General features: G+C 46.3%; 3 protein-coding genes across 5 annotated transcripts; 2 read left to right on the top strand and 1 right to left on the bottom strand.

Moving 5' to 3' along the window:
• The first annotated feature begins 7,797 nt into the window (after nt 1-7,797).
• LOC120681873 (E3 ubiquitin-protein ligase RMA1H1-like) lies at nt 7,798-11,427 on the top strand. The gene is made up of 2 exons (XM_039963520.1): nt 7,798-8,116; nt 10,249-11,427. Exon 2 carries the CDS (start codon nt 10,295-10,297, stop codon nt 11,060-11,062), a length of 768 nt encoding a protein of 255 aa, XP_039819454.1. The 5' UTR covers nt 7,798-8,116; nt 10,249-10,294; the 3' UTR covers nt 11,063-11,427.
• Nucleotides 11,428-11,893: 466 nt separating this feature from the next.
• LOC120681872 (syntaxin-81-like) lies at nt 11,894-14,956 on the bottom strand. Its single transcript, XM_039963519.1, has 7 exons — nt 14,664-14,956; nt 14,483-14,566; nt 14,287-14,391; nt 13,613-13,762; nt 12,801-13,058; nt 12,595-12,726; nt 11,894-12,167 (listed from the first exon to the last, which is right to left on the bottom strand). Exons 1-7 carry the CDS (start codon nt 14,739-14,741, stop codon nt 12,021-12,023), a joined length of 954 nt encoding a protein of 317 aa, XP_039819453.1. The 5' UTR covers nt 14,742-14,956; the 3' UTR covers nt 11,894-12,020.
• A 2,916-nt stretch (nt 14,957-17,872) lies between these two features.
• Nucleotides 17,873-21,856, top strand: LOC120681871 (DEAD-box ATP-dependent RNA helicase 42-like). 3 transcript variants are annotated; one of them, XM_039963515.1, is made up of 8 exons: nt 17,873-18,569; nt 19,104-19,149; nt 19,276-19,325; nt 19,449-19,490; nt 19,582-19,692; nt 19,919-19,997; nt 20,723-20,794; nt 21,492-21,856. In XM_039963515.1, exons 1-8 carry the CDS (start codon nt 17,986-17,988, stop codon nt 21,576-21,578), a joined length of 1,071 nt encoding a protein of 356 aa, XP_039819449.1. In that variant the 5' UTR covers nt 17,873-17,985; the 3' UTR covers nt 21,579-21,856. The 3 variants fall into 3 exon arrangements, with proteins under 3 accessions (XP_039819449.1, XP_039819450.1, XP_039819451.1); XM_039963516.1 differs by lacking the exon at nt 21,492-21,856 and adding an exon at nt 20,882-21,192; XM_039963517.1 differs by lacking the exon at nt 19,582-19,692.
• Nucleotides 21,857-22,968: the final 1,112 nt, after the last annotated feature.

Raw genomic sequence — 22,968 nt, 5'->3', positions numbered from 1 at the left:
ACAGTGCAACGTGGGAGAGGATGAAACGGCTGGAGCTACAGTGATTTTCTCCCTCACAAAATCCTGTTGAATAAGCCTGCCGTAGCTGGTCCCAGCGACCCGAACAGGATACGGGCTTGAGATATCTACATCGTGTTTCCGAGATTCATTTGATTATTATATATGTCAATCATGCGTGAGCCCAAACTCGTGTTGCGTTGCGTTAGGTTGACCTCAGCAGCTTATCTAGCAGCCTGTGTACATTGTCCATGCCAGCAGCCTGCGGCCAAATTTGAACCGTCCGGCGGGAGCCTTCAGAATTGTTTGCTTGTCTTTTTGACCTGCTGACGAGGATTTGGGCTGCTGACGTGGACAACTTACACAAACGCTAGGTAGGCTGCTGAGGTCAGTCTTAGTGTGGGACAGACTTACAGATTTGCACCCCGAATATGCTAAATCTCTTGAAGAGTGTCGATGTTTCAACTCCTGAGATCATTCGCAGCCAAGGACCACAGGGAAATGGAAGAACGGTCGGCCGGTGGATCCACCGTCCATTGATTCCATTCCGTGGTCCGGCGCCCGAGTGAAGTGCTGCACGAAACTGTCAGTGCGTAAACCGCGGGCAGATGCGGCAAACGGTGGGCGGGCTCGTACCTTTGGATGGATCTGCGAGACTGCGTAGACTAGTCCCCTAGATTCAGGGCCATCCAGCTGCAGCCGCAACCGGACTGGACGACTGGTAGCGGCTATGGCTGAGCATTCGGGTAGCCCGAAAATTTCGGGTAGGGCTTTTCGGGTATTTGAAATTTTGGATTTTGAAAATCATCAGTCTCGTGGCACGAATGCATTTCCATAAGGCATCATGGCATTGAACAAGTGTGCATCTTTCAAATACCAACTTCTTCAAATAAAAGTAATATTGGGCAAGAATATCTTGAGAAAACTTTATTGTGCGAGAGAATAAGATCTCAAGCCTAGAAAAGAAAAACCTCCTGTTGTAGTAAAATTGATCCTACCATTTTCCATGTTATGCATGTGCCGGCGTAACTATTCAGTTGAGTACCTCACATTGATGATTCCCACTGAGATTGTTGAACAAACGGAAATGTTAGTAGAACCAGACCTCACTTGTGCCAATTTTAAGGTACCCCTTCATCGGAATCTCGGGACGAGATTCTTTTTAAGGGGGTAGGCTGTGACATCCCAGATTTTAAAATACTAAGCAAGAAATATTAAACACATAATCATGCTTAATAAGCAAGAGCAATTCAAGTTAAACTTTTCTTTTGGGAAATAATATAAGTGTGTTTTTGTGTATATGAAATTTTACACATAAAATGACAGGTCAAATGAACTATAGTATTCGAGGTTTTAAACAATCTGGCGAATTTTAAACAAATATGCTTTGAAAATAATTTCTAAAATATAGCTCAAACTAACTTTTGCCCAAAACCAAAGTTAGAGGTTTTTAAAATACGAACAACTTTCGTGTTCAAAGTTTTTCGAGTTGCTACACAAAACTGGGACAAAAAGTTGATTTTCGAAGCGTATACGATAATTTCAAATGCATTCAAGTTTCAATTTTTATCTTTCAAACCAGTGTTCAAATGAAAAAGTGACTAAAACAAAAATTGTAGATCTCGAAATTTTGAACAACTTTGGTATTCAAGAGTTTTTCATTTGAGGTCAAGAAAATGGAGAAAAATTGAGTTTACAAAATGAAGTTTTGGAATTTCGAATTATTTACGAGTTTGCCCTCACTCCATCTCCTTCTCTGTTTTCCCAGTGACGCCGTCGACGCCGAACGCCGAGGCCGCCGGCCGCGTGCCGCGCCCTCGTCGCGCCCCCAGCCTTTCCACGTCCCTGGTTCCTCCCGAAGTATCTCGGCCCCTCCACGCGGCGCCATCTCCCTGCGCGCACGCCGAGGTTCGACGCCGAGCCGCCACGACGAAGCCGTGCCGAGTCGGCCGACCGCGCATCACCCTCTGCCCTCTCTTGTCCCTTCCATTTGCTTCACAAGCGAGCTCTCTACCTCCCCCTCTACTCCTCTCCCTGCTCCGAGCGCCGGGCCGAGCCTCTCACGGCGTCCAGAGCCGCCGCCAACACCATTAGCGCCGCCCCTCCCTAGGCCGCCGCGGAGCTCATCCCTCCGGCCTTCCTCGCGCCCAACCGACCCCCCAGATAGCTCCCCCACGCTCCGCTGGTGCTCCCCGACCTGCTCGCCGCCGCCCAGGCCCGCCGGGAACGCCGCCGCCGCGGACCAGTCCGCCGCCGGCCGCCCCTCTCCGCGGCGAGGCCATCACAGGCCACCATCTCGAGCCCCAAGCCCTTCCAAAGGTAGCTCTTGTGCCCCTCTCGCTTTTCCCCAGTGGGGCCCCCACCGCCGGAGCCTCTCCTCGTTGGGAAAATCTGCGCCCTACCTCCTCTGTTCCTCACCCGACCAAGGACCCGCGCTGAGAAGAAACAGAAGTCCAGGGGGCCAAGCGCAAAAACGTCATGAACTCAAAACAGCGAACTTTGAAAATACCTAGAAAATCGTAGAAAAATCATAAAAATACAAATCCAAATGTTTTGGAATCCTTGCAACAATACCTACAACTTTTGTTGCATCCACTTTTGTATTTGACCAATAGTTTTATCTCTATTTTAAATATTAGTTTTATATACCTTTGTATGTATCTCAAGTTCTGTCCATGATATTTAGTTTATTTTTGGAAAGTGTGCTACACCCTAGATGAGTAGCTTACTGTAAAAATTTGAGAACATTTTGACAACCCTAGCTATATGTTTCATTAGCTCTTGGTTTATGCCTATGTTAAATAGAATTAAATCCACAGGGTTCTATTTTAGTTTTCCTGAGCTAAAATTTTTACAGAAGCCTTAATTTAGTTTCTAGATGCTATAGAAAAATTTTAGGAATTTTTAGTAATGTATAACTAGTCCTTTTGTTTTATTCATGAATAAACTTTGTAAATAAAAAAACCATAGTTTCCTTCATTAGAAAAATCTCATAGTTTTACTTAGAGCTTGGTTCTGAGTAGATGAACATGTATGCCAATTTTGAGAATCAATAACTTCCTACTTTGTTCTGTAAAAATAGATCTTTATCCCAGCAGAAGTTGTTTAACTTATTGTTCATGTTTAGTCTGTTTCATGAAAATAGCTGAAAATTTTATTGTAAGTCGGTACTTTAGTTTTGTTACTTGCAGCAGAATTTCAACCTCATGAGCTATGGGTAACTATAGTTTTGGATAAAGCATGTTATCTTTATTTTTGTTAGAAGAAATAATTTTTGTATGTTTTGGTATATAATGAAAACCTCACTTTGATTTTATGAACTAAGTTGTGTTAAATAACTACTCTATAAATGACTGCCCAGGAAATATTAATTTAGATGTATCATGCCCAAACTCACTTAGGTGGACTACAATTTTATCATGAAGGAAAAATAATAACATCTACATTATTGAGCAACTCGAAACTGTGCATTCATACATATGCACTGTCGCATTTCATTTAGGTACGATAGAAGAACTGTGTGAATGATGTGATATCGGAGACGAGCCGGAAGACGATGAATGGTGGACACGTCTAGAAGATGGACGGATGGATCCCGATGTGCACGACCGAAGGAAGATGTTCGCCGAGCGAGTTTTCTCTAACTAACACTGACCTAGTGTTATTTCCAGGCAAGCCCCGGAGCATGTCCTACTATTTTAAATTTATGCAACTTATTATTGTTCCTATCTATTTGTGCATTTAAGTTTACAGGAGTTGACTGGAACCTTAGTTGCATAATCCTAGGTACCTATGCTTGAACACTAGTATGTGTAGGTCGCTAGTTGGCTAAGCTAATTGTTCGGTAGAAGTCGAGTGATTTCCTGTCACTCGCGAGAATTATAGGAGTTGGTTGTTTAATACCTGCTACAACTATAAGACCTACGGGCGGGGCTGTGGTACTTGTGATGCCCCGTCTGTTTAGTGAAATTTGATAAGGCCGCAGTGTGTGGTAGTGGTGGTTAAACGTTTGAACGTACTAGACACATGCCGAGAATATGGTAATCGGTAAGCTTAAGTACCTGATTGGACCGGCGAGTGGACTTCTCCCTCACCTTCTTTGAACGTCGTTTCTCATGCGCGCACATGCGGGTGCAGAGTCGTCGTACTCTGTAGTCGAGGACGGTGACCCTGATCCACAACCCGGAAAGAAAGGGGAAATGTTGCACGTGTGACTCTGTGAGTAACCACGTGACGTGTGTTTAGGTCTGCCTTGCAAGGTTAACAAATTCGATTCGAATCGTCCGCTTCTCACGGTTTGGGACTGCTTAACCCTTCTGCTGCATAGAGTAAGAAGTGAAAGATGATGATGATGAAAATGGTTGATTGGATGATAAAAGATAATTGTTTTTCATCATGTATGCGATTGGATAGATGCTCACCTAGAATGGTTAATTGAACTAGAACCTGAAAGATAAAATATGAAATTAAGGGTCTACTCTTTATTGCTTTTCGGCAAACAAACCCCTCAAGCCAAAAGCCTTGCATGTCTAGATAAAGGGCCAAGTATATCCTTAGTCGGGTAAGCCTTGCTGAGTATTAGTATACCCAGCCTTGCTTGTGGCTTTGTTTTTCAGGTGGTCCATCTGAGGGTGTGATTGATGTCATGTACGGGCTTCATCATGACGTCTGCTATCGTCGCTAGATTATGGTATATTTTTCTGCTGCACTTGAGCTTTGTTGTCTTTTTATAAATTCAAACTTGGTTTGTAATGTTAATTCATTTTCATACTCTGTGCTGTAAAATTTATGGAATGTTGCATTCTCTGGACTGCTTTGTCGATTCTGTTTCAAGTGGTTTAATCGGGATTTTACCCGACAGCACTGTCGGATTACTCCGTTTTAAGTGCGTGTTAACTCTAGTTACTGTTTCGGTGATGGTTAGCGCACTTAAGCCGGATTAATTTAGGCGGGGCTGCCACAGGGGCGGGGGCGGGGCGAGGAGGGTCGGGGTCGGGCTGACGGCGGTCGGCGCGCGAGGGGCGGACGGGACGGGGAGAAGGGGCCTCGGCGCCTCGCTGCGGCGCCTTGGGGGGAACCCGAACTACCCGTATTAATTTCGGGTACCGTGGGTTGGAACCCGGATTAGGGTTCGGGTTTTTCGGGTTCGGACTTTTTGGGTTCGGGCTCGGATTTTTCGGGTTCGGGTATCGGGTATCGGTTTTTATGCCCAGCGCCCCAGCCATAGGTAGCGCCACCCCACCCCACCTGCTACACCTCAAATAAACGATTAAACCGGTGCTAAACGTGCGTCGGCGCCAGGGATCAGGGGGGATTTCGATCCCATGGGTGCCTGGCACTGGCACTGGCACTGGCAGGTGGCCTCCGCCCCGCCGACGGCGGGGCGGAACGCGGCTGCTGGCAGGCCGCGTCGCGCCCTCCGGGTCCGGGAGTCCGGGTGCCCCGCAACTACCGGACCCGACCCCGAATTATTGCTCGTGCGCGCTCAGCGGCCTGCGGCCCCATATCCTATCGCGCCACGACGCCCCGCCGGAGAGATGCGCACCAACCGTTGCGGCCACTGTTCGGTGACGGGATCCTTATCCCCGCGACGGCGACGGTGACGACGCTCACGGCACCGTACGCTTAAACTGGCGGCCTGTGGCGGGCGAATCAGGGGGATTAAACAAAGCAAGATGCGAGCCCGGAGCCCGTCACCGGCGAAGCAACAACCGCGGATGCAGGTCCCGCGATGCCGCGAAGGCGCGGAGCAGGAGCAGGTCACCGTCTGAACGAGGCCGCGCGAACCGGCCACGCGCACATGCCGCTCCGGCTCCGCGCATCCAAGCAGGACACGGTTTATTACTTGGGCCCCTCCCTGGCTTTCACTTGGCGGATCGGATCCGCGATCCGTCCGTGTGGGTGTGGCACACTGGTTTGTGGAAAGCCGGAGTTTGTCGGGTCACTTGGACCGGTCAGTGACCGCGACAGCTCACATGCGGCTCTGCGAGCCTATCCGGCCGCGGTACGTGTCCGCGCGGCCTGAATTCCGCTGACCCTTTTTTCCAGCATCAAATCCTGTGGGCGCCCGTGTTTACCATGCCATGGCAATTGGCAACTGGCAAGGCCGGGACGCATGGAATGGGCTTGTTTGCTTGTGGCTGACGGGTGGCTCGTCTGCACTCCGCTCGCGCTCGAATGGCCATGGGGGCAGTGCGCGATGCCGTAGCAGCAACACTCTCGCTGAAAAGCGACAAGGCGCTGCAGAAACCATCTAGAAGGTAACAAGCAACAAGAAGTGACATGATTAAATTGCATGTGGATCTCGAGCCACAGGATAATGGCAAGCAAAATCTGCGAAGCTTAACTTTCAAAAATAAAAAAAAAAAATCTGCAAAGTAATATTCTCTCTCGCACGCGATCTCAAGCCAAGATAGCGGACGGGGTCAGCGATCGCGAAAGGCCAAGGCAGTGGGAGCCGCCTCAGCATAAGTGCAGTGGGGCTGGGGCACACCGCACACTAGCCGCCGGGAAGGCCGGGGGCCGGGGGCCGGGGCATCTTCTTCACTTTCGTGTCGCGCAGCGCTTGAAAAGCGACCCCACTCCGGAGTCCGGCGTGGCAGAAGTCGGGGAACGGATAGGCCTTATCTCCATCCGAAGAGTACGGACGGGGAGCGGCAATGTCGCTCGGGAAATCTGCTGCAGGTGTGGACGTGGATCATGGACCACGGTGTGATCGCTTCTGATTACCACGACGAATTAGCTACGCACCGTAACGAATTAGCTACGCACCGTATCAAGAACGAATTCTGTGGATCAAGCTTAGGCCGTGTTTAGATGTTTTGCAAAAAAAATTTGCGAAGAAATCTTTTTAATTTAAAGTATTAAATAAAGTCTATTTACAATTTTTTTTTGTACAGATGGGTTGTAAATCGCGAGACGAATCTAATGATGCTAATTAATTCATAATTAATTAATAATGTGCGGATGGTTACTGTAGCATCAATGTTGCAAATCATGGATTAAGTAGGCTCATTAGATTCGTCTCGCGATTTACAGCCCATCCGTGCAAAAGGTTTTGTAAATAGACTTCATTTAGTACTCCATGCATGTGTCAAAACTTTCGATATGATATTTTTTTTTTGTGTTTACGAGGTTTATGGGGTGGGAACTAAGACCTTAGCTTACCAAAGGAAGATTTTATCCTACCCAAGCAAGATGTACAATGCAAGCAATGCCTTGATTTTTAAACAAACTGACAAGAGCTCTGTCCTTCATTAAAGGCAGAAAAGGACTTTTGATAACAACAACACATGACAGGCCAAAAAGACCCACCTCAACAGAAAAGCAACAAGGCACGCAATAACCTAAAGCCAGACCAACTCGTGCGTGCATTGGAGCCGAACAAATGCCGTGACGTGGGCGGTGTGAGATGCACGCTGCACACGGCATCACACGGCGAGGGTAGCTTCATCGGCCGTCGTAGCCAAGCAAGGAGTGAGCAGATGCCATGCCGTACGCTGAGCTCGCGCAACGTACCCTGAGTCCCTGACGACGCGCTCGAGCGCGATCTGCTTTAAATGTTCTCTCAAAATAAGGCATGGTTTTATCACAGTGCGCGAGCGCTTAATTAGTTTTGCAGGGCACGGATCGCCCGGAGGCGGGCGATTAGTTTTAAAACCACCATCCCGGCCGTCCATCCCCCACCGAATTTCCGATTCCCCAACTCCCTCATTATATATCCCTGGCGGAGCCCCTCCTCCGAAATCCTCCTCCTGAACTCGGTCGTCTCTTTCTCATCATCGCCCCCCTGCCTGCTCCTCCTCCCACCTTCCTCCCAACCAAATTGACCTCGCCGCGCCGCCTGCCGGGCCGCCGCATCCTCCTCCCCGCTCCCGCGTTCGTCGCAAGGCGCCGCCGCCGCGGGTCTCCTCAAGCCACCACCGCACCGGTCCCCCCGCTTCGAACGACCGCGCCGCCGAACCCATCTCCTGGCCTCTCTTCCACCGAGGCGCGGCAAATTCCTGCCTCCTAGTCGTCGTCGGCGTCGGCGTCGTTAACATCGTTATCCTCGCTGGTGGTGCTGGACTTGCGTGGGCGGCAGATCCACTCGAGCTCGGATTGATTTCGTCCTTTGCTGGTAAGGAGAGCCCTGTCTCTTGCTTGCACGGGTTGTACTTTCTTTGTTTGGTAATGATTTTGTTGGGTCGCTCCGAGGAGTTAGTTTCGTTCCGGTCTCGCCCTTTCTTGTATTCGAAGAAATCAAATCTCAACCTTCCTTTCGGGACGGATTCTCCAATCCGCCCAGCTTGTGGGTGTGGCGGATTGGTTTGCTGCTGGTGGAGTGCCTAGCCCAGTTTATTTTCCCAAAATATTCTCGTCTGCCCCGTTTTCCTGGGGTGAGAGAGCAGCGTCAGTTTGCAAATTTGTTTGGTGATTGTATTTAATACCTGGGCCTGAAGAAATTGCTCTTGTAGGTGCGTATGTTTAGTGCCCATGTGATGTGATTGTTTTTGCGACCTAGTATCCATGCGAATTGTGACTGCGTGTTATGAATTGATCGTTCTGTGTCATAGAATGGAGAGGGAGGTACACGACGGCTCTTTGTTCTTGGTTCTAACTAATGTCGATAGCACCTGCTTTGCTGGGACGCCTAAATTAGATCAATTGCCGAGGAAATGTGCTTAAAATCTGTAGTATGGCACCTGATATGTGTCAAACTTAGCATGTTGTTTATTTCTGGAGTTTCACAGCTTCTTTTGATCAAGCACAGCTTTCACCTTCAGTACCAATTCTTTTTTGATAGTAGACTTCATCCTGCTTTTAGAGAAAGCAAATATTCAAGTACAACAGTACTTAAATATTCTTACTGCCTAAATCTATTAGGCTAGTCATCAGCCCACAATACCAAACTAAAACTGTAGGGAGATGATATTCTTTGAGCCTCATCTGTAGGTACTTGATATAATTAAGGCGTGTTTTAACTTTGAAAGACTTGCTGAAGCTTCACCAGTATAAAAATAATTTTAGTGGTACATATAGGGCCAGAGTGATTAAGAAATTTCCAGGAAGCTGTTGGGACTTGGGAATGCCATTCTTTGTTTCCTGATCCTGATACAGTGGGTGCAATTATTACTGGGTTATTCTTACTTTTTGATCACTAGATATGTTAGGTTATCATCTTTTTGGTATGTTTGGATCTATTGAATATGCCAAGTGTTGTAGCTACTCCATCATTGTTGCAGTCCACATCAGTATCCCCATTTATAGTTGTTTTTCAATGATGCTCATTGGAAAAAGCTCCAAAACCACAAAAAAAGAAAACAACAATTTGTCACTGCAAGAATATATATTGGAGATTAGGACGGATGCCTTTAGCCTATTGTATACATTCCTTTGTTTATTCAACTCTGCTCCGTCCCTCTCTCTGAACATATAATTTGTTAGGATCAGCGTTAATCTGTGCCTGACCTGGCAACCTTCTCAAAGTCTACGTTTGCAAGCTGCAGGGCGGCCTTTAAAACTTAAATACTTTTCTATTTTCTTCCTAATGCAATTTCGAGCTGGCAATGATGGCCCTTGCATTGAACATGGGGCCAAGACTCTGAGTCAATATTTTGTCGTTGCACGCACATTGGAGATAAAGCAAGCAGTTTCATTTCCTTGCTGACATAAGTTTCCTAACTTCTGATAAATATCTTCATGGATAACATGTCAATGGAACACAAAGTAGCACGGGGATAACAATAACAAAGGGGATAGAAACAAAGTGCAGCAGATGTAGTCCCCAGTACTATAATATTAGAGAATCCATGACTGCCGACTCGTGCTAATAGGAAAGATGGATTCTTTAGTGCAAGCATAATTAGCTTAAGTGGCAAAGTTTCTGTCTCCTTAACATGCTTTGGAGATTTACCTAACATTTGCTTCAGTTGTCACATGCAGCCCTTTGTTTAGTTTAATTGTTGTCTGTTGTCTGTACACCTAGCTCCACGTCTGTTGCAGAATTGCACATATCTTAAAACTATAGATTGCCATTTTTTTTTCAAGATAAGATTGAGATTGCCATGCGGTTTGCTTTGTTGTTTCCAATCTTCTTTCTTTTATTTTTACAGTCCTTCCGCATTGTTAGGTAGGCATCTGCACATTATGAACGTTTCCATGCTTAGACTCCCTTACATTTTGTGCAATTAAGCTATGGTCCAATTTCTCTGTTGCTTTATCAATCGTATATGTATTCTTACTGACCTGTTAATTTGTTGTCTGCTGCAGTAGTGCCAGTAACTGAACCAAAAACACTTTTAGGGAAGCTGGGAGAATGGATCAGCCTTGCATGGCTGCTATCAATAGCCAACCTTTGGTGGCTGATGTTGAGGTAGTGAAGAAAGCCAGTGGGGACATGCCTGCAACAATGGGAAGTGGATGCTTCGACTGCAACATCTGCCTTGATTTTGCAGCAGAACCTGTGGTTACCCTCTGTGGTCACCTTTACTGCTGGCCTTGTATCTATGAGTGGCTGCGCCCTGGGATGGAGTCAACTGCCAGTGACAACAGCAGCTCAGCAAGGCGGCAGTGCCCCGTATGTAAGGCAACACTCTCCCCGGATACACTAGTACCACTCTATGGCCGTGGAGGGAGCTCAAAGAAATCGCTGAATGGCGTGTCCATCCCGCGCCGTCCCATGGTGCACCGGGAGACTGTTGAGCATCATAACACACAGAGCAATGTCAATGACCAGCACCACCACCAGAGCATGGAAACCAACCCTCCGCACCAGCCATTGCGGCACGAGCACTACCATCCCAGTCCCACTGGGTTCGACTTCATCTACCCTCCGGCACCACTAGGACGTGGCTTGATCCACTCAACTGCCGGAGGGGTGCTCGGAGGGATGGCAGAGGCTGTGCTCCCGTTGGTGCTCGGTGGCCAGCTTCCAGCAAGCATGTACTATACGAGCCCTTACCATGTCGCGGCACAGAACGTGAATCCCAGGCTAAGGCGGCATCAGATGGAGATTGAGAGGTCCCTCCACCAGATCTGGTTCTTCCTCTTCGTGTTCGTGGTGCTGTGCTTGCTCTTGTTCTGAGACAAGACTGTGACCTGGGCACCTCTCTGTAGATATCGAAAGTGGGAGAGAGGATACTAATGGATGATGCGTATAGTGAAGAGGGTAATGGGGTTGTGTCGATAAGCATGTGCGTAAGCATGCTGATAATAGAGTTGTATTATGATGAGACATGGAGGTAAAATGCAGATTTCATACTTCTCGTCTTCATGTCAGCTGTTACTTTTTTTTTTTTGCTTGCTTGTCCGGCCTGTCACCATCGGCTGGTTAGGTTGCCTACTTGACGTATCGGCATGTTAAGTTAGCATCATGTTGTTCATTGGTTGGTGTCACTTCCAAGGGCATTTGGATCTGTATATAAATAAAAAATGATGTTTGGCTACCAATGTCTGTCCCGTGTCCACTGTGAGATGTTTTGCTTCCAATATGCATCTCGATATGCAGATTGCAATTTCACAATGAGATGCAGTTTTTTGTTCTGTACGCCCAAAGCTAGCAAATTACGAAAGGTACACTGCACATCCAAGCAACTATTGTTTGCTTCAAAGCTAGCAGGAAGAGTGAAGGAGACATCACTTGATTACTTGTGGTTCACTGCACATCCAAGCTGTTGAGATTCTGATAATGGTCTGATTAGCATGAAATGGATGGCCAGGATATGCTCAGTCTGCAGACAGAGACGTCGTACCTTGTCTATCATCTCTACAGGTGATTGAAAGCTCCAAACGGCATCTTTCCCGTTCATGCATACGACGGAATTTAAACAGAAATAGCACAGAGCCACTGCATCTTTAGTACATTTGCATACTTGAAATACAACAAAATCCCAGCATATTCAGATAGAGAGCACCATGAACAAAACGGTTGGGAAGTAATACTGAGTGCCTAAAAGGTCACATTTTAGACTTTAGAGCGACATGTGGTTTTAGTAATTTGATCATTTCGAATAAACAAAACAATTACAATGTCTTGCACTAATTCAGTTGTTATACCAGTCAAGGAAAAGAACGGAGAAAGTGAGAACAAAGAAAAAGAGGAGGAGAAAGGTTCTACTGCTGCTGTTCCGCTGAATCGCCTGGGATAGCTCCTTGTTCCCGCGCTCCACGTTATTCGTAGCTTCAACAGCCTGAGATAATGCAAAAGATGTTCCATCAGACCATAAAGATAATAATCAGGTTTCATTAGTGTGTATCCAAATTAGGCGTTCTTCCAGTGAAGGAAAAAACTGACCCTGTGAACAAACACACAAACCACAATCCCACTAATTTATACTTCACAGTTGACAAGTCAGCATCTTACAGCTAAATACCTAGGAATGGTAATCTAAACAAGGGAACACAAACTCTACAGATCCTTAAATAGTCCAGCGGATGGAGACACTGATTTAATTCTAGACTTTACGAAGTTCTTTTACGGTCTTGCTTCATGTGTCCATTATCCATTTTGGGTAGATTCTGAAAATCTATATTTTATTTTCACATATGGAAACACAAGATGCAGCATGTACTGCATATAAATTGGTAGTACAAAAAAGCAAGCTTAGATTTGTATACCTGGTCATATAAATATTGAATCTGTTGAGCTTGTTGTAGAACATGCGTTGACATAAGATGATTAAGTGCTGACATTTCCATCATCTTTGTCTCCGTTTCTTGGACAGCATCAAGAAGACTTGTCAACTCCACCTGAGAAGAGTTTCAGTATGTAAAATAGCCAAGTTTTTCACTAACGCATAATTTATGTACCATCCATATATTACCTGGAGAGCTCTTGTTTCATCATCCAATAGTTGTTCTTGAACTCTCATGGGTGCAGTAGATACCTCCTGATCTCCAATTTTCGATACATCAGATTTTAGAACAAGATTGGACTTGGATGGTTCAGCAAGTTTGATTTCTGATTTCTTCTGAATCTTCTTCCTTGGCATTGCTCTACTAATAGCATCTTGAAAACGCATGGACCGAAGCCGATCAAACTGTGCAGTTACCGAGTGGAGACGCTCACTCAAAATTAAAACCTGTTAACATTGTACATAAAACAAATAGCTCACTCTAGCTGGACATAAGATCCCTAAAACTAATGCTTAACTGCTACTTAAAATATGAGTATAGAGGAAAAAAACAATAAAGAAAAAACAAATAGCTCACTCTAGCCTGAATGATGCACTTGATGCAGCACTGAACAAGAAAACTAGATGTTATTCAAATTCACTTCATGCGACTGGGCAATCTGTCCTCTAAAAATTACACAGCATAGTTAATTGTTCTACCAAAATGCTATCGACCAATGGAGGTTTGATAGCCTGCTACCAACTAGTAGAACATATACCCAACTTAAATATTTCGAAAAGAAATGTTCAAACAATCAATCCTCAGGACGACCTGATCTATCAAACAAATAATACCTAAGGAATTACTTGGTCTAATCCTCTGAACGTTACACATTCAGAAAAGTAAGCTAGCCAAAAGTATATTCTTCTGCTACCTATTTCATTATCGTATACTTCCTCAAAAAAAAACCCAGAAGAGCATTCAAAACTTATAACATCAACGGCAAAGAAAATAATCATACCACACCATGCTGATGAGCTATCAAGTCCAACCGGGAACTCTCATCCCTAGTGCCAAGCCATGTCTTCGCATTTCCACTCTTCTCTTCTTCATGGATCCTGTTCTTTAGGATATCAATCTGTTCCTTGCATGCTTTTACAAAAACACCAACCTAATATACATTGAGTAATTAGACATAGCTACTAAATTGAGAACAGAAAGCAACGGGCTAATATTACAGGAATCAATACACCTTGAGGGATACCTCATCACTGTATCCAAACATAGATAAACAGAATGAAGAGAAAGATGCACAAGCTACCCAAATAGAATGTGAAGCATCAAAGAGGATAACTCATTGCGCATATGCATGTTCTTCAAAATTGTTTCAGGGCTACGGTCTTCAATAACTGTAATCCAAGACTAGATTTGTACATTTAGGACAATAATACTTGGCAAGCGTGTATGTCTTACAAAAAGGAATGCTACATAGTACAGCAACATGTATCTCCTGTAATGTCAAACAATCCACTAGCTAAAGTTTTTTTTATGGGCATGGGAAATTAATCATGGACATTAAGCATATATGGGTTGCAGAGTAACACACACATTTAAGATTTCTTACATGCATAACCATCGGAAAAGAAATAACAAATCAAAACGAGCAACCACACACCGTGTGAAATTGTAACTTACTTCATGCTCGATGTTGTCCCTCTCTCGCTCTGTAGTGCGATGCAGGTCCACATAGTCCCTCCTGTGCTTCACTATGAATCTCTCGAGTTCTCTGATACTCTCAAGCTACAATTCAACACAACCCATCATCAATCACTCTCCCAGCGTCTCCCCCACACGCACGCAACACAGAAACACATTCATCGCAGACTCCTACCGTCTTCATCGCCGCATTGGTGAACGGAGACTTGGGGGATGGCTTCCGGATGACGAAAGACGACATGAGCGCGGCCAGCTGGGCCTGCACAGCAACACAACGGAGCGTGACGAATTGGGGACCGTTCGGCTTCCTGAGGGGAAGGGAGTGCCGGAGTGGTGAGGTTGGGGTGGAGCTTTACCTCCGTGTAGCCATGGGAGAGCGCGGAGACGCGGACTGCCTCTTTGAAGTCCTCCGTTCTGTCCCGAACCCTCGACATCGCCGAGGCAGTAGCAGCCGCCGCCTCCGGTCAGATCCAGGGGCGCTCGTGAGCCTGCCAGATACACCGCTGGCGCGCTTATGAGCCGCAAGTGCAGGGGACGGCAGGAAGGGCCGACTGCATCGCATTGGATCGGCGGCGGGCGGCGCCGCGCCGGCGCGTCGGATCGGGCGGCGAGGTAGGCGCGAGCGCGAGAGGGGGACGGGTCGCGAAGGTGGGAGACGTGTCAAGGCAACAGAGAACGAATATGGGGCCACCACAGTTTGACAAAACTGGACCCACCTGTCAGTGAGGCCCAGGGAAATTAGGCCCAACGCCCCCAAGGCTAGGCCACTTCGTCCTCTCTCTCAAGCCCGCTCCCACTCCCAGTGACATATCCTATGCAATCGGGCTACCGTGCAATAGTGCAATCCGCGAATATGAAGCATCCGATCTCAATCCAACGGTCGCTGCTATTTTGCACTTAAACCCCCCACCACATCAGCAATCTTCTCTTTGAATACTTGCTAAACACCCCCTCGATGATATCGAATCGTTAAACCGTACCCCCAGGTATCGCTCCGCTCTGGTTGTGACGCGCGGAGGACTTCTCGCGTGGATGCCGCCCTGCCCGCTCGCGAATCGCTGCCTCTTGGACGCCCTGCCAGATCGCGACTCCTGCCTACTCGGACTGAAACGGAAACTGATTTTTAGATGCAAACAGCCTGACAGTACGTCTCAAAATCACCACGCTTAATCAGTACGGTTACATCAATCAGTACGCTTACAGAAAAAAAAACTAAAGACCTAAAGCTCTAGGGAACCTTTCGGTTCTTTTTGCAAGCATTGACTTCTTAACTTTTTTTAATCATTTTGCTTCTCCCCTTTGAACAGATATCAGTTGGTGGATGGACTGTCATTTCATTTGGAATATGGCAACCGATGAATGCCTCATATTCATCCTGCTTAGACTGTTTATTAGGCGATGTCATTTGATCCAGTGGTGCCTCAAGGTTAGAAATCCCCGACAATAAAAAGTCCATGTCTTCCTCGGAATTGTTGGCTTTTCTTATCAAGTCTTCAAACTTATTGCGTACATTTGCTATCTTTTTCCTCATCGCCGGATCATTAGATTCTAGAATCTTGTCGTCCAATGTGTTCCAATACCTTTTGCACCTTTTCTCCCATCTTTGCAAGAAGTAGTCAACCGGTAACTCTACTTGTTTTTCACCACGTAAAACCAGAATAATATGGCGGCATGGGATCCCCCTTGACAGAAATAGCTTGCAAGAACATGTTGGCATCATACTTACATGAATATCTCTATCTTTCTTTCTTCCATCACATATGGTCACAATTTTCATTTCATCAGAAAGGGCAATATTTTGAACCCAACAATGATCTCTAGCAGCAACAACCTCTTTCTGAATGTCTTGAATAACCATTCATATGATTCAATTTTCTCATTTGCTAAAAAAGCACCAGCAATAAATATATTTTGCAAATGATGATTGACTCCAGTAAAAGGTGCAAAGATCATATTATATTGGTTCGTGTTGTATGTAGAATCAAAGGAAATCACATCACAAAAGTGAGAATAGTTCTTTCTACTCACAGCATCAGCCCAAAAAACATGCACCAACCGGCCTTGTTCATCCGCAACGAAATCATAGAAAAAATCTGGATTGATTTTCTTCTTCCTCTCTAACTGTGCAACAAACATCTCGGCATCTGCATCTGTAATCTTTTTTCTAAGGTCACGATAGTAGTTTTGTAAGTCCCTCAAGGTGCATCCAACATTATCAAATCCTCCCTCGCTAACATGAAGTAGCCTATATGCCTGTGAGGTACCCATGCTTGCTTTGTGACAGTTGAAAAGGGTGTTTTTTGCACGTTCACTTACTGAACGATTTGATCTGAGCAAATGACACTTATCTGGTGAGACAAGACCATGATTGTGCTCATCAACCATTGACTGTATAGTGTATCTATTATCAGCTGCCCAACACGAACTGCGAAACCAATATCATGTGCATATTCTTTGTAGAACTTCTCTGCAGCATGAATGTTCTCAAAAGGCATTCCAACATATGGCTTCTAGGTAGAAAAAGTATATAAACCAATTAGTGCTGTAAAGATCAATACGATAACACCTAAATTAGATCAAATACTCACTATTGATGCATTCTTTGGTGTACTCACTATTGATGCATTCTTTGGTGTACTGGGAGTTTCATCTGTCAATGATGGTGATTTTGGCGATGTTGGAGCAGGCAGCAGCGACCAATCACAGTTCTCTTGGTCAAATGTCAGTGCTCCTACAACTGATTGCGTAGAAAATATAAGAAAAAAAAGCTTGCAAATCAAGAGATGGCGTTTCTTGTTACCTGGAGATTGCAGATCGTCGATGAGCCCAGCAGCGGCGGCGGCCTCTCCCAGCGGCGGCGGAGGCTGAACGGCCTCTCTCTGCTCTAGCGTGACGCCGTCGATCTCCCAACCCATGGTGGCGGCGCAAGCGGGTAGGGCGGCGTCCGCGGCTCCGCTCGACGGGAATCGAAGACGAAGAGTCGCGAACCGGAATCGGCAGGACGGGCCCACTCGTCAACGGGAGAGACCTGGAGGGAGAACCCACCGCAACGGTACAGGCAGCCCAGTAGCAGCCGCCCTGCGAGTCCCGCACGAGCGCCGGCGGCCGGGCGCGACTCCCCGCACCCTGGGAATTCAACCTCCGCCACAGCCGAGCCCGACGCCGGCGGGAGAAGGAGATAGAGGGATGGGCGTGGGGGACAGCTTCTGGGACCTCCTGAAGCCCTACGCGCGGCACGAGGGCGCGGGGTACCTCCGCAGCCGCCGCGTCGCCATCGACCTCTCCTTCTGGGTCGTCTCCCACAGCACCGCCATCCGGGCGCGCTCGCCGGGGGCGAGGAAGCCGAGAAGTCCTCTGCGCGTCGCGAACCGGAGTAGAGCGATACCTGGGGGTACGGTTTAACTATTCGATATCATCGAGGGGTGTTTAGCAAGTATTCAAGGAGAAGATTGCTGATGAGGTGTGGGGATTTAAGTGCAAAATAGAAGCGACCGGTGGATTGAGATCGGATGCTTCATATTTACGGATTGCACGATTGCACAAGTAGGCCGATTGGATATGTCTCCGTCGCAGGGCGCCACCACTCGCGGCTCTCTCGCGAGCCGATCTGTCTCGCCCACGCCATCATCTCACCTCCCTTCTCGCCCCTGCGGCGCGAAACCCTAGTCAGGCGACTCCATGGCGAAGGACCAGAGCGGCTCGCCTCATGATAGTCGAGGCGACAGGGAGGAGGAGGAGGCGCGCAGCGGCAGCAAGTCGGTAGAAGCCGATAGGGAGGGGCCCTCGAAGGGAAGCCGGGACCGGAGCCACCGCGGCAAGTCGAAGCGGCGGGAAGAGGAGGAGGGAAGCGAGAGCTCCGGTGAGGACTCAAGCGAGCGGCGTAAGCGGCGAAGGAAGGAGAAGGAGCGGCGGCGGCGGCGCCGCAGCGAGAGCACGGGCTCGTCGTCGGAGTCCGAGTCCGAGTCGTCGTACTCGGGGTCCAGCGCGGAGTCAGAGGGCGAGTCGGAGTTGGATTCGGAGGAGGAGAGGCGGAGGCGGCGGCGGCGGCGGAAGAGGAGGAAAGAGAGGGAGGAGGAGGAGGAGAGGAGGCGGAGGAGGAAGGAGAAGGAGAGGCGGAAGAGGAAGGAGAAGGAAAAGGAGAGGGTGAGGAGGAGGAAGGAGAAGAAGAGGAGGAGGAAGGAGGAGAAGAAGGATTTGGGGAAGAAGGGCGCTGTGACCAACTCGTGGGGGAAGTATGGTATCATCCGTGAGGTCGATATGTGGTGAGTGGCCTAATTCGAAACCTCAGGGTTTGGCATATCACGCTATGAATTTGCATCGAATTTTTCAGGCGCACTTTGTTGTTTGTGTGGCACTGTATGGCTCAATCTGAAATATGCAAATGTTGTCTCTAATTCATAGGCTTACTGAAAGTGAAGATGAGTAATTATGTTACTGTAGTGCTCGTTAGTATCTTTGGAGTTTATGAATCTGCTATTCTACTAGCTTTGAAGCAGATTTTAGTTTATTTCTCATAATTCATAGGAATGATGCAAGTAGAAAATTTGAGAAATAATTTATGCATCCACATATCCAATTTACTTATAAACAGTTTTATAATTTATACTACTACTGAGTGGGTGCATGTTATATGGGACTTTGCTAGCTTAATCCAACATTTTGTCGTATCTATGACAAAATGAGATGAACTTAGACACTATGAGTCTATGACACTAAATAATTAGATACGAAGTTGTCGAAGTACCAAATTATTTCTACCACATTTCTATAAGTTAAGTGTGCAACATATTTTGTAGGAGCAAGCGACCAGAGTTCACTGCATGGTTATCAGAAGTCAAGCAGGTATATTTCTTTTATATTATACGTACATGTCGATACACAGTGAGGCAGGGATGGATGTCTATGTTAAAATTTAAGACCAAAGTAACCCAGTTGTTCAATTTAGTTTTCTTGTTAATGTGGTATCAGGTTAATTTGGAAGCATTGTCAAATTGGGAAGAGAAACAAATGTTTAAGGAGTAAGTTATTCTACTGTTATGAAGTTGCTTGAATAATTTCATGACCATCTGATGTACCAAGAAAAATATTTCCTACTGTATCCTTGATTTTCCAATGATGTTTAACATATGGTTTGTACTCAGATTCATGGAGGATCATAATACAGCCACTTTCCCATCAAAAAAGTAATGGCTTCCGTCTTCTGGGTATAACTTTGAATTAGATGACAGGTTCAAAATAGGGATTTATCATTTATCTCTTTATATTATCTTTCAGATATTATAATTTAGATGCTTATCATCGCAAAGCAATGGAGAAAGAGAAAAAGAAGGGTTTAAAAACTTCAGTGACAGAACGTACAGTATTTAATGACGAGGAACAACGACGGTATGCTAACATGAATTTGTTTTGTTGTTTATTTCTACAATGTTATCCCTATACTTCTTTTTGAAAGATGAAACACAGATTATCAGTTTGTGAGCTGTTATCTTTTCACATATTTTTTGCATGTTCAATGAAGGGAATATTATGAAACCCTTGTATTTTAATTGGATTTGTAGTCTATTATATGTTGAGTAGTCCTTTTTAACTTGTTTTAAAAAAAATCATGCAGATTGGAACTGTTGAAGGAACGTGAACGACGGAAGGAGGAAGAAGTGGAAGCTTTAAAACGCTCCATGCAAGCTGGACTGGTTAGATTAATTTTGTATTTCTTTTGTAAGCCTTGATTTATCTTTGAAACGTCAATTAAATACTATAATGTTCATGAAGGGTTTTGCTACTAGTTTACGGTCATGCTCCAGCATTAAATGGATATGCCTTAGGAACAGCTATTATAATGTCATGCATTATTTTGCTCAAAAGCGAATATTAACTACTTATAATGGGATGTGATATGCAAAATGGATAGAGAATGCACTATGTGATGAAAGCGAACAAATAACTTGTCTGAACATAACAGCTCTTTCTCTGAATTAGTATATGAAGATCTTTGTAGTTGACATCTACTACTTGTGTCCAGTCAACCAAGTTGATTGCACAGGCGTCCCAGTCCATTGTGTACAATTTTGCTACCTTTTAGGATATTTCATTGTATCATAGTCTCCTAGGACCTATATATGTCCATTCCTTACCTGAAACAAATTTAGCGACAACTATTGCTTATTGCTTTTGACCTTATTGTTTGAATACTCGATTCCAAGGCTTATTTATTTGTTTTTCTTATTCAATCCATGTGTTATAATACTAATACATGCTGTAGTAAATAATGCGTTATTTACTACATCTCTTGATTTTTCAGTTAATATCCCTAACAGGGTATTGTTGTGGAAATAATGAAATATTACAGTAGGATTATGGTATAGTAACTGAAAGCGAATTGAGTTGTGTTCACCTTGTGTGTTTTACCTGCTCTTAGGCTCAAGATATGAAGGAGCAGGCCCGTTTACGCGAGGAAATGAACTATCAATACAGGTTGGGCAATTTTCAGGTACGTTCTTTCTTTCTCTACTTGCAAGCCTGATATGATGGGTTGACATATACTCCAATAACTTAAGCAAATCATTTTCATTATCAGGCTGCTGCTGCAATCCAAAAAAGATTGGATCCTGATGCCCCTTTGCAGTAGTCAGCCTTTGGAGAGCCTAATTCCCTGCAGTTGTTCCTCGTGGACCTGTAGGACGAGCATACCTAGCAATAGCATATTGAACTGCTGTTTCTTGCCCAAGTTTTTTATGTAGCTAGCGTGTCGATTGCTGTATTTGTATCAGCAGAGTTTTGAATTCCAGATACTGCCAGTTTTCACATGGCCTACCCTTGCGTGCTGGGTTTTTCATATTTGTTATAGATTCCTTCACATGCTGTTGCAGCTACCCTCGTCGTCCTTCACATGCTGTGTGCTCTCGTTTTGCATTTATTAGTCTTAGACCCGGCTGTCCGGTCAGCTCGAGCTTCGTCGTTCCACACGAGCAGCCTACGTAAACGGCATGTAGCATGAATTCTGATCCGTCTGGACGTCCGTTCTAATTCTTGAATGATCAATAATGAGGGAACCGAATTGTTTCCCGTAGCTGTTGAACACTTGCTCTTGCTTTTAATGGCTGAAAGAGAATTTCTTTAGTGATGTACCACTCTAAAAGGCTGGAGCAGGCGAACGACTAACACCGGTGGTAATTGCTTGATAGTAGGTGTTTGGAGAAGGGAAGTTCAACGATGATCAGGAGTTGAGGGCCGTCACTTGCTATGGGGCTATGGATTCTTTTCCAGGACGTTGAAATTCTCTGCGAACTTCGCGGCAACAGATCTATCATCAATTCATCATCATGAATCGGTATCGCTAACTGCAAAATTTGCCACCGGAAGAAGAGCACAAAGAAGATCACACACAAGGCACCAGGAAAACATAAATATGAGCCATACACACGCATACGCATACGATGTTTCACATCAAGTTGCTCGAATAAATAGATCCAACAATACCAGAGTCACAACCAAAACTAAGGCACGCACACACCGCTACAGTCGAAACCCAAACGCCTAGCGCTTGATGCTGCTCCTGACCTTGCTCCACGCCTTCTTGCACGACTCGCTGGCCACCTTGATGCCCCTCATCGCCTTGTCCTTGAGGTGCTTCAGCTCCTTGGTCCGCTCCTTCACCTGCTTGTCGAACCCGCCCATCCTAGTCGCTGGCTGCGTCTCGTGGAGGAAGACGACGACTACGGGAGGCGAGGAAGGAAAAAAATGAGAGGCGGCAGTTGCCGACTTGTCGCGAAGGCGTGTGGAGGGGAAGGAGAGGTCGAGAGGAGGATATAAAAGTAGCCGCGGCGAGGTGTGGTGTGGACGCGAGCTCGGAGCCGATCTGTAAAGCTTTGAAAATGAGCTGTGTGGTGTGGCCGCGTCGGCGTTCAAGGAAGAGGCCGGCGGTTGACGTTTTGAATCATAGGCAGCGTAGAGATATGAGATATCTCTAGATTCTAGATTATTAGCTAGGCTGTCGCTTCTAATGAGGTGCTAATGAATCGTTACTGACATGTGGGCCCGGCGCGTGTCTGGAGCTTAGAGGGCCCATTTGTCGGTCCGCGCCAACTGTGCTTTCGGAGTTCGGTTAAGGAGATCGACAAGGCTCCTGCGCAACGAAAAAGGCAGAGCGTTCGCAGCCATCGGTTTCTTTGGGTTTTTTTTAATCGACGAAAATCTGATGCTTCTTTTGTTGAGACTGAAGGAAGCGCGTACACCGGTCCTGAGAGACTTTCGGTGGATCTCGCCTGAGCGGTTAGGTTTCTTCCTGGTAACGCAATCCACTCTCCATGGAACACACTGGCGAAGGAGGGAGAGGTACCTCGGCGCGACGGCATGGCTGCTGCGTCGTCGTGCGCCTGTCTTGTGCGCCCGTGGCTCGGTTTTGGGTACACCGGTTCGGCAGGACTGAGCGCCTGAAATGGCAAGTTTTTGGCTTCGAGACAACGAAATCTGCGAGAGGTTTGAACGCCGCGAACCCTGTATGGCAGCCAGGACAGTGGAGCGTGTAAGCAGGAACAACGATGATACGATTTGGAACCGCCTGGTGAATGTATTTCGGGCCGTTCCTATTGCAGCCCTGCATCTGGGCTTGCGTCCAATCCAATCGATGCAAACCTCTGCAGCATGTTTACCTGTACCTGCATC

The sequence above is a fragment of the Panicum virgatum genome, chromosome 7N (assembly GCF_016808335.1).
Source record: "Panicum virgatum strain AP13 chromosome 7N, P.virgatum_v5, whole genome shotgun sequence".
NCBI classification, from domain to species: Eukaryota; Viridiplantae; Streptophyta; class Magnoliopsida; order Poales; family Poaceae; genus Panicum; species Panicum virgatum.
Note: the sequence above shows the minus strand (reverse complement) of the source record. Positions and strands in the feature narration are given on the sequence as shown.